This window comes from Procambarus clarkii, chromosome 41, assembly GCF_040958095.1.
Source record: "Procambarus clarkii isolate CNS0578487 chromosome 41, FALCON_Pclarkii_2.0, whole genome shotgun sequence".
NCBI classification, from domain to species: domain Eukaryota; kingdom Metazoa; phylum Arthropoda; class Malacostraca; order Decapoda; family Cambaridae; genus Procambarus; species Procambarus clarkii.
In genome coordinates this window covers 23819717-23831916 of record NC_091190.1, presented here as the reverse complement: position 1 = coordinate 23831916, position 12200 = coordinate 23819717, and the positions used below count along the sequence as shown (strand labels likewise).

The 12200-nt window shown below is 45.1% G+C and overlaps 1 protein-coding gene across 1 annotated transcript in view; it reads right to left on the bottom strand.

Moving 5' to 3' along the window:
* Positions 1-11978, bottom strand: part of LOC138373176 (uncharacterized PE-PGRS family protein PE_PGRS54-like) — a 41460-nt gene extending 29482 nt beyond the window's left edge. The window contains exons 1-2 of the mRNA XM_069339201.1: positions 11761-11978; positions 5976-6135 (exon numbers count right to left, since the gene is read on the bottom strand). Of these exons, the coding sequence (XP_069195302.1) occupies positions 5976-6135; positions 11761-11978 (378 nt within the window). The remainder of the gene's footprint in view (positions 1-5975; positions 6136-11760) is intronic.
* Between the last annotated feature and the right edge of the window lie 222 nt (positions 11979-12200).

The window sequence follows — 12200 nt, the reverse complement described above, 5'->3', positions numbered from 1 at the left end:
GAGCGGTCCGCAGGCCCACATATCCACTACACCCCGGGTGGATAGTGCCAGACCCAATATTTGTATATATTTGACTTGAATATATACAAATATATTCTTGAAGAGTACAACCATTGTGATGGGATCCCTGGATTTGAAAGTTCTCGTAAACCATCCTATCATTTTTCTAGCTGACGCAATATTTGCTTGGTTATGCTGCCTAAACGTTAGGTCGTCAGACAACAGTATTCCCAGATCAGTATAACAGTGCAGCTGTTTATAGAAGGTATATATCCGGTATTAAAAGAATATTCATTAATTTGTATTAAAACTATTTTGTTAAAATGTGGGATACACCGGGAGTGAGAAGCACTCTGGTTTTAGCTGTGAGAGAGAACTCTGACCTGAACTCTAGCAAGAAAGGTCTTCCCAAGGGATTAGGGCTTGAGTGATTAGTCAAGATTGCCACATCCTTCCTTTGTGTTTAATTTACCAATTTACAAAAATCCATGTTATTAAAAGTAATTGTAGTTAATAACTGCCTTTGATAAGAACCTATGTTAGTTTAACATCATTTATGAATAGATATTCAATTCCCTTATTCGGCCAAGTGCATATTGAGTTCAATTATGATGGTAATTAGTGTTGATCTGGTGAGGCCGTGACTCGTCTCGGGTCAAGAGAATAACATGCGGCGCGGGAGTTGCCACATCCTCCCTTCTTCTTATCTTGAGGTTATCTTGAGATGATTTCGGGACTTTAGTGTCCCCGCGGCCCGGTCCTCGACCAGGCCTCCACCCCCAGGAAGCAGCCCGTGACAGCTGACTAACTCCCAGGTACCTATTTACTGCTAGGTAACAGGGGCATTCAGGGTGAAAGAAACTTTGCCCATTTGTTTCTGCCTCGTGCGGGAATCGAACCCGCGCCACAGAATTACGAGTCCTGCGCGCTATCCACCAAGCTACGAGGCCCCTTTGTGTTAATTCCTTAAAATTTGAAGTAATTCATGTGCTATTCATTACAGTAATTAACAATTAACATAGTTCAAGTACCAATGTAATTTACCATCAATTTTGGAGAATAAGGATCCAGTCACACTTTGTTGCCAAAGTGAATATCAATCAGCTATTGTAGTGAACGGTGGCAATTAAGGGAGACTAACTAGCAGTGGCTTGGGTCAGCTTGCTGCAGGAGGTATAAGCCAGAGGCAAAAAATTACAGACCGATAGCATCACACATCATGTAGGATCACAAAATACATGGAATCACAGCATCTCCGTAACCCCGGACAACAAGGTGTCAGAACAGGGCGCTCTTGCCTGTCACAGTTGCTGGACCACTATGACATGGCATTAGATGCTATGGAAGACAAACAAAACGCTGATGTAATTTTACACAGATTTCGCAAAAAGACTTTGATAAATGTGACCATGGTGTTATTGCACATAAAATACGTTCAAAAGGAATTACCAGAAATATAGGCAGATGGATCTACAATTTCCTGACTAACAGAACCCAATGTGTAATAGTCAACAAAATAAAATCCCGCCCATCAACCGTGAAGAGCTCAGTCCCCCCAGGGTACTGTGCTTGTGCTCCAGTACTTTTTCTCATCCTCATATCGGACATAGACAAGGACACAATCTATAGTACTGTATCATCCTCTGCAGATGACACTAGGATCTTCATGAGAGTAGACAACATAGGGGACACGGCAAACCTCCAATCAGATGTAAATCAGGTCTTTCTATGCGCTACAGAAAATAATATGGTGTTTAACGAAGATAAGTTTCAGCTCATGCGCTACGGAAAAAAAATGAAAATATAAGAACGGAAACCACGTTCAAAACTCAGTCAAATCATAACATGGAACGAAAAGGCAATGTAAAGGATTTGGGTGTATTCATGTCGGAAGACCTTACCTTTAAAGAACACAATAAAGTTGCCGGTAGGCCAAAAAACAAAATTAATTAATTTTTGTTAATAAAGATGTTAATAAAAAATATAATACGCTCACCAAATAAAAAACAAAAGCCTAGTACATTCGAATCATATAGCAAATTTTACTTAAACCATTCTTCGGTTATCTGTTATGATTTATATATTTTTTCTTTATTCATCTACGTTATCTTTTATTCGCCTATTCTCCTACGTTATGTGAAGGAAGAATGAGGGATGTAGAGCATGGGGCCGAGGCCCGTCCACCCGCCGTCCTCAGCGTACACTGGCCAGCCCTGCAGCGCTCCTCCTCCACCACCTCCTCTTGAAGGTATATTTTTGACCCATATTAGCATGCAGAGGGCGCCCCCGCGAGGACCACTAAGATGCATCTCCCAGCATCACTCAGACGCTGTACAAGCGGCAGAGGCGGCGGCTGCTGCCTCGGTAACGGTGGTATTAGTCGGGCAAGTGTTTGGTATCCTTCCTCCTGATGGACGTTCAACCCTCAATGGTGCACTAAATCCTGCTCTGTCAAGCTATTAAAGGACTCACACGACGTCTTTGCTCATTAACACATTATATTATATATATATATAAATATATATATATATATATATATATATATATATATATATATATATATATATATATATATATATATATATATATATAAAAGTATTCTTCTAATAATCATAGTCAGAAAACAAGTCACAATAACGTGGCTAAGAATTAGGCACCCGACCTACAAATCTCAAAATCAAAGAAAGGTCAACGTTTGGGTTCGTCCTGCACCATTATGAAGTCGTGAGTCTACGACGGGTCTCACGACGGACACTTATGGGTCCTGGACGACCCTTATGGGTCCACGACGGATCCTTATGGGTCCACGACGGATCCTTATGGGTCCACGACGGATCCTTATGGGTCCACGACGGATCCTTATGGGTCCACGACGGACCCTTATGGGTCCACGACGGACCCTTATGGGTCCACGACGGACCCTTATGGGTCCACGACGGACCCTTATGGGTCCACGACGGACCCTTATGGGTCCACGACGGACCCTTATGGGTCCACGACGGACCCTTATGGGTCCACGACGGACCCTTATGGGTCCACGACGGACCCTTATGGGTCCACGACGGACCCTTATGGGTCCAAGACGGACCCAAAACACACATTGTGTAACAAAAAATGAAAGATTTGTACGGACCCAAACGTCAATTCATTTATTTTTAGACTCGTGAGTTGGGTGTAATATCACATAATCGGTTAAATGAGGTGCCATATTACTGGTTTAATTAGATATCTAATTAAACCGGCAATATGATATCATATTGCCGGTTTAATAAGATATATTGCCCGGTTTAATAAGATATATTGCCGGTTTAATAAGATATATTGCCGGTTTAATAAGATATATTGCCGGTTTAATAAGATATATTGCCGGTTTAATAAGATATATTGCCGGTTTAATAAGATATCATATTGCTGGTTTAATAAGATATCATAGTAATGGTTAATATACAATGTTGTTGCCCGTAACACTGACATAATAAATATGTAAAGGAAGATGCCGTAAGAACTGGCACACTTGCCAGTTGAGAAAATATCGAGGGCCATGCAACGGAATCGAACTGGCGTCCCTGGCCTCCCACAAGCACACACACACGCGTGCTACCAAGACACGCTATCATCATGACTGTCTCACATTTACCTCACGCTCTTGTGGCTTTTATTGCACAACTGACAGTTGCATCTTGTAGACTCGTTGTGTGCACGACCACTTACTTCTTGCATTCCTTACACAACACTGAGCTCAAGAGATGTATACCTAACCTAACCTAACCTACCTACTTGCAAGCACAAGCACCACAACACTCCATAAGGCAAGACGCCTAAGGTAAAAAAGGGGTGCATGTTGCAGGTAAACCGTGGGGAGTGGGGCTTATTACCCCAGCGACAGGCTACCCATCCCCACCACCACGGTATAGAGAGTGGCAGGCAGAAAATTAGCCATCAGGATGAGAGGGGACACGCCACCGGCCACGTGGAAGGTGGGGGAGGGGAGGGGAGGGGAGGGGAGGGGAGGGGAGGGGGAGGAAGGTGACATGGGAGGAGGAGGAAGGTGACATGGGAGGAGGGTGACATGGGAGGAGGAGGAAGGTGACATGGGAGGTGGAGGAAGGTGACATAAGAGGTGGAGGAAGGTGACATAAGAGGTGGAGGAAGGTGACATGGGAGGTGGAGGAAGGTGACATGGGAGGTGGAGGAAGGTGACATGGGAGGAGGAGGAAGGTGACATGGGAGGTGGAGGAAGGTGCCTGCTGCTTAATACCTGGTTGATGGGGTTCTGGGAGTTCTTCTACTCCCCTACTCCTCCCTTCTACTCTACTATGAAGGAGTAGAGTTCTACTCTACTGACTTGTGAGAGTTTGGTTCACCAGGCTGTTGCTTGGAGCGGCCCGCAGGCCCACATATCCACCACAGCACGGTTGGTCCGGCACTCCTTGGAGGAAACAATCTAGTTTCCTCTTGAAGATGTCCACGGTTGTTCCGGCAATATTTCTTATGCTCGCTGGGAGGACGTTGAACAACCGCGGACCTCTGATGTTTATACAGTGTTCTCTGATTGTGACTATGGCACCCCTGCTCTTCACTGGTTCTATTCTGCATTTTCTTCCATATCGTTCACTCCAGTATGTTGTTATTTTACTGTGCAGATTTGGGATTTGGCCCTCCAGTATTTTCCACGTGTATATTATTTCATATCTCTCCCGTCGTCTTTCTAGCGAGTACATTTGGAGAGCTTTGAGACGATCCCAATAATTTAGATGCTTTATCTCGTTTACGTATCCCGTATATGTTCTCTGTATTCCCTCTATTTCAGCAAACTCTCCTGCTCTGAAGGGGGAAGTGAGTACTAAGCAGTACTCAAGACGGGACAGCACAAGTGATTTGATGAGTACATCCATTGTGATGGGATCCCTGGATTTGAAAGTTCTCGTAATCCATCCTGTCATTTTTCTGGCTGACGCAATATTTGCTTGGTTATGCTCCCTAAACGTTAGCTCGTCAGACATTATTATTCCCAAATCCTTTACATGTTGCCTTCCAACTATGGGTAAATTTGATTGCGTTTTGTACCCTGTATTATATTTAAGGTTCTTATTTTTACCGTATCTGAGTACCTGGAATTTGTCACTGTTAAACATCATGCTATTTTCTGCTACCCAATCGAAAACTTTATTAATATCTGCTTGTAGTTTTTCAGTGTCTTCATCAAAGCTAATTTTCATGCTGATTTTTGTGTCATCTGGAAAGGATGATACGAAGCTGCGACTTGTATTTGAGTCTGTATCTGATATGAGAATAAGGAAAAGCAGTGATGCAAGGATTGTATCTTGAGGTACTGAGCTTTTAACTGCGCTTCGACTCGATTTTATATGGTTGACTGTTACTCTTTGTGTTCTGTTCGACAGAAAACTGAGTATCCAGCGTCCTACTTTACCAGTTAATCCCATTGACCTCATTTTGTGTGTTATCACTAACATGGTCACATTTATCGAATGCCATTGCGAAATCCGTGTATACTACATCTGCATTCCGTTTTTCTTCTAATGCCTCAGTGACTTTGTCGTAGCGCTCAAGTAGCTGTGAGAGGCATAATCTTCCTGCTCTAAATCCATGTTGGCCTGGGTTGTGGTCATCATTGGTTTCCATGAAACTGGTGACCTGACTCCTGATCACTCTCTCAAATACTTTTATTATGTGCGACGTTAGTGCAATTGGTCTATAATTCTTTGCAAATGCTTTGCTCCCTCCCTTGTGTAGAGGGGCTATGTCTGCTACTCTAAGTGCATCTGGTATCTCCCCCGTGTCCAAGCCATTCTTCCACTCTTTCACACTATACTGAGTGCCTGTGCTACTGGCACTTTGCATTTCTTAATAAATATTGAATTCCATGAGTCTTGACCTGGGGCTGAGTGCATGGGCATATTGTCAATTTCTCTTTCAAAATCTGTCAAGCTCGTGTTGATATCAGATATATTTACAGGGGTTTGGATATCACGCGTAAAGAAGTTGTCGGGATCTTCTACTTTCATGTTGTTTATCGGAGTGCTAAACATGTCCTCATACTGCTTTCTTAGGATTTCACTAATTTCTTTGTCATCCTCGGTATATGAATCTTCACTAATACGAATGGGTCCAATACTGGCAGTGATTTTTGTTTTTGATTTAACATATGTGAAGAAATAATTTGGGTTTTTCTTTATTTCTTGAATTGCTTTCTGTTCTAGTTGCCTTTCTTTAATTTGATATGAATGCTTCAGTCTCTGTTCAATTTGGAGGAAGGAGGAGGGGGAGGAGGAGGAGGAAAAAGGCAACTTGGGAGGAGGAGGAGGAGAAGGTAATCTGGGAGGAGGTAATCTGGGAGGAGGTAAGGTCCGTCGAGAGAGAATTCGTGTAATGTGCCTAATTATTTCTCATTGTTCCTGAAGATCAACTTGAGATTAGTTTCATTTCTAGTTGCTTCCCCTCGTCAGGTTGCTGGAAGATGTGTCGCAGAGTCTAAGATCTCTGACCTGAGTCAGGTCAGAGATCTTAGATAATTTGAGCCAGATTCACGAAGCAGTTACGCAAGCACTTACGAACCTGTACATCTTTTCTCAATCTTTGGCGGCTTTGTTTTCAATTATTAAACAGTTAATGAGCTCCGAAGCACCAGGAGGCTGTTTGTAACAATAACAACAGTTGAATGGGAAGTTTTCATGCTTGTAAACTGTTTAATTAATAAATGTAACCAAAGCCGTCATTGATTGAGGAAAGATGTACACGTTCGTAAGTGCTTGCGTAAGTGCTTTCGTGAATCTGGCCCCTTACCTTTCCTCTGAGGGGGGAGTCAATGTCCCCGCGGCCCAGTCTAGGACAGGTCTCCCAGGCTGTTGGACGCGGCTGCTCGCAGCCTGACGTATGAGATACAGCCTGGTTGATCAGGTATCCTTTGGAGGTGTTTATCCAGTTCTCTCTTGAACACTGTGAGGGGTCGGCCAGTTATGCCCCTTATGTGTAGTGGAAGCGTGTTGAACAGTCTCGGACCTCTGATGTTGATAAGAGTTCTCTCTCAGAGTACCTGTTGCACCTCTGCTCTTCAACGGGGGTATTCTGCACATCCTGCCATGTCTCCTGGTCTCATGTGATGTTATTTCTGTGTGTAGGTTTGGGACCAGCCCCTCTAATATTTTCCACTACACAGTCACACAAGGTATACATAATCACAGACAAATTTGGCATACGTCACACGAAACAAACTACAGACTAACAGAAGGTTTGTTGAACACTTAAAACATGAATTTTCCATTCACCAGGACTCAAGGAGACTCGAACTACGGACACCACGCGTGAGAGCCCGAAGCTCTATCGACCGAGCTATTGAGTAGTCTTAATAAGGAAAGTTTCCAGAAGCAGCATCCTGCTGCCAAACTGTTATTTTCGACTTTCCCCTGACTACTACTGAAGCTCAGAGAAGTTACTGATCCACGCCCACGTCACATAAATTGTCACAATTGACAATTGTGACAGTTTCCGTCATTATATATATATATATATATATATATATATATATATATATATATATATATATATATATATATATATATATATATATATAAGACTAAACTGAGGTGTTAATGGAAGCCAAAACCGTCAGTAGTTTCAAAGAGTCATACGACAGAGTACTGGGAAGACGAGACACCACGAGCGTAGCTCTGATCCTGTAACTACCCTTAAAGGAAATTACGCACCGGCCTCTGATCTTGCTGTTCCTCAAGTGTTAGGCGCCATATATGAGTCAAGTGTTTACTGACGTTCGGTAATGGTTTGTTGACACTCTGCTCTGAACGTGACGTCACACACGGCCCCCTGGCAGGTCACACGTGTGTGGGTACGTTTCCCAGGACTGTGACGTGTTGCGTGACCAGCAAACAACGCGGCCAACGTTACTTTTACGTCACGACGTTGTAACGACTCAGTAGTGCTTAACACACTGTGTGGGAACTTTGAGTGTGTTTGCTGAGGGCTACCTCTTGTTTGCCATCAAATTGCATTTTTCTCTGATATTGCTTATTATATCTTGTGTGTTATTTGTAAAGAATTTCTGCTTTGTAGACGCGAGTGTTTGATGTCAGGTGTTTGATGTCAGGTGTTTGATGTCAGGTGTTTGATGTCAGGTGTTTGATGTCAGGTGCTTGATGTCAGGTGTTTGATGTCAGGTGTTTGATATAAGGTTCACTGTCGGGTGTTTGGTGTCGGGTGCGAGGCGACGCAGCAAGCATCAGTGTACACACAGAAGGTGCCGTGTGTGTACTAAATGAGGAGTGTCACACCAAACAATGTTGTGTACTATTGATGTACTATACAAGTGGGCAACTTCCTAACCTCTCCTAAGCCTAGTATAGTACATGTGTGTACTACGTTACGCCCAAGATTGACGTATAATAATAATAATAAAATCAACTGGAGTTTCTTAGGTGACTGGAAACCGCGCCTGACTGACTGCCAGCCCCAGCCTCTCCCGTGGTACAATAGTGAGCGTGTGTGGACTCTACAGATACTCTCACTACCGACTGGACCTTGACGTGAAGTCGTCTGATGGGATCGGACCCGCGTACCTTACCTGGAGAGGATCTCGGGAGGTCTGCCACTTCCCGAGCCCGGCCTCAGGCCAGGGTCGACTTGCGATAACTTGGTCCAACAGGCTGTTGCTTGGAGCGGCCCGCAGGCCCACATATCGACTACAGCCTGGTTGGTCCGGCACTTCTTCAAGAACAAATTAGATAAGTTCTTACAAGAAGTCCACCCTGGTCTCCCCAGGCACACACTGCCAACTACACCATTATATGCTGAGTATCTCAATTGGTAGTGCTTAAGTCTGGGGAGTCCAGAGACGCGAGTTCGATCCCATCGTAAGGCCACCATTTTATCTCAGGTATGACGTTTTTGTGATTACACTGAGCAGTCCATATCATTCTTTCAGGCGTTCCTTATTTGGTATTTGATGAGTGTTGTGTGTGGTTACTGTTCAAGCAGCAGGAGTTTCCCCTGACACGCTTTATACAATGTAACGGTCTCTTATGTTATATGTATTTTGTCCCGGAGTGTGAGATTACTGATCACCGTCACTACTCTTGTGAGGGAACACGCCGTCATGGCCTCCACAACATCCCCCAATAGGAACAACACCCGCTGGGTTCCACTCATCCTCTCACCCGTATAAATTTCTATAAACATATTTAGGCTATGGTATATGGAACACCTCTCTCCACAGTGCTGTCTGGGCTTCTCAAACATTACCCGTGTTATAACTAGTTAACACCAGGTCTCCCCCGGTGAAGGTCAGGTGTGGTACAGGTGTGTGTGATCAGTGTTGCTCTGTGCTTACATTAAGGCGTTGACCACCATAACTGACTCAGCACCACAACAACGTAATAATTACCTACCTTTTAACTCTACGTCTCGCTGACGAGAAAGGCTTTCCACGTGATTATATTTTCGTCAATGTAGCGTCAAGTGTGTACTAGCACTAATGTAACAATGTTAACGTGAAGGTCGAAGGTAGTTTGAAGGAGACAACGGTAACTGTGCATTCCTGCGATTGCAACTGCACATCCAGTGTTGCCACATCCAGTGACGCCACACCCAGTGTTGCCACATCCAGTGACGCCACACCCAGTGTTGCCACATCCAGTGACGCCACACCCAGTGTTGCCACACCCAGTGACGCCACACCCAGTGTTGCCACATCCAGTGTTGCCACATCCAGTGACGCCACACCCAGTGACGTCACATCCAGTGTTGCCACATCCAGTGACGCCACACCCAGTGACACCACACCCAGTGTTGCCACATCCAGTGTTGCCACATCCAGTGTTGCCACATCCAGTGTTGCCACATCCAGTGTTGCCACACCCAGTGGCGCCACACCCAGTGACGCCACACCCAGTGTTGCCACATCCAGTGTTGCCACATCCAGTGAGGCGTCAAGATGTGGCCACATGCCCACTTGTGGGTGATGAGCTCTGGCTATTTCGGCCCGCCTCTCAACTGTCAACCAATCAACCTTTTTCTCTCTATCACACACACACACACACACACACACAGATGTGGAAGCAAATTATATTCAGCATTTTAAAACTAGGTATGATAGGGAAACAGGACCAGAATACTGGAGGGCCAGGTCCCAAATCTACACAGTAAAATAACAACGTACTGGAGTGAACGATATGGAAGAAAATGCAGAATAGAACCAGTGAAGAGCAGAGGTGCCATAGGCACAATCAGAGAACACTGTATAAACATCAGAGGTCCGCGGTTGTTCAACGTCCTCCCAGCGAGCATAAGAAATAATGCCGGAACAACCGTGGACATCTTCAAGAGGAAACTAGATAATTTTCTCCAAGGAGTGCCGAACCAACCGGGCTGTGGTGGATACTCGAAAGGCGGGATTCAAGAGTCAGTGCTCGATCCTGCAGGCATAAATAGGTGAGTACACACTGACGATCTGTGATCTTCCTCTTGTGTTTCAACGTCTGTAGCGTCACCTTGGACAAGATAAAGCTACAGCATCACCTGGGACAAGATAAAGCTGAGCGTCACCTTGGACAAGATAAAGCTGCAGCGTCACCTTGGACAAGATAAAGCTACAGCGTCACCTTGGGCAAGATAAAGCTGCAGCGTCACCCTGGACAAGATAAAGCTGCAGCGTCACCTTGGACAAGATACAGCTGCAGCGTCACCTTGGACACGATAAAGCTGCAGCGTCACCTTGGACAAGATAAAGCTGAGCGTCACCTTGGACAAGATAAAGCTGCAGCGTCACCTGGGACAAGATAAAGCTGAGCGTCACCTTGGACAAGATAAAGCTGAGCGTCACCTTGGGCAAGATAAAGCTGCAGCGTCACCTTGGACAAGATAAAGCTGAGTGTCACCTTGGACAAGATAAAGCTGCAGCGTCACCTTGGACAAGATAAAGCTGAGCGTGACCTTGGGCAAGATAAAGCTGAGCGTCACCTTGGGCAAGATAAAGCTGAGCGTCACCTTGGGCAAGATAAAGCTGAGCGTCACCTTGGACAAGATAAAGCTGAGCGTCACCTTGGGCAAGATAAAGCTGCAGCGTCACCTTGGGCAAGATAAAGCTGCAGCGTCACCTTGGACAAGATAAAGCTGCAGTGTCACCTTGGACAAGATAAAGCTGTAGCGTCACCTTGGACAAGATAAAGCTGAGCGTCACCTTGGGCAAGATAAAGCTGCAGCGTCACCTTGGACAAGATAAAGCTGAGCGTCACCTTGGACAAGATAAAGCTACAGCGTCACCTTGGACAAGATAAAGCTACAGCGTCACCTTGGACAAGATAAAGCTGCAGTGTCACCTTGGGCAAGATAAAGCTGAGTGTCACCTTGGGCAAGATAAAGCTGAGCGTCACCTTGAACAAGATAAAGCTGCAGTGTCACCTTGGGCAAGATAAAGCTGAGCGTCACCTTGGACAAGATAAAGCTGAGCGTCACCTTGGACAAGATAAAGCTACAGCGTCACCTTGGACAAGATAAAGCTGAGCGTCACCTTGGACAAGATAAAGCTGCAGCGTCACCTTGGACAAGATAAAGCTACAGCGTCACCTTGGACAAGATAAAGCTGCAGCGTCACCTTGGGCAAGATAAAGCTAAGTGTCACCTTGGGCAAGATAAAGCTGCAGTGTCACCTTGGGCAAGATAAAGCTGAGCGTCACCTTGGACAAGATAAAGCTGAGCGTCACCTTGGACAAGATAAAGCTACAGCGTCACCTTGGACAACATAAAGCTGCAGCGTCACCTTGGGCAAGATAAAGCTGAGCGTCACCCTGGACAAGATAAAGCTGAGCGTCACCTTGGGCAAGATAAAGCTGAGCGTCACCTTGGGCAAGATAAAGCTGAACGTCACCTTGGACAAGATAAAGCTGAGCGTCACCTTGGGCAATATAAAGCTGAGCGTCACCTTGGACAAGATAAAGCTGCAGCGTCATCTTGGGCAAGATAAAGCTGCAGCGTCACCTTGGACAAGATAAAGCTGAGCGTCACCTTGGGCAAGATAAAGCTGAGCGTCACCTTGGACAAGATAAAGCTGAGAGTCACCTTGGGCAAGATAAAGCTGCAGCGTCACCTTGGGCAAGATAAAGCTGCTGAAAGTGTTGGGTGGTATGACATGAGGTCATACGAGTCTAAGCTGGGTCTGCTTAAGCTTCGTT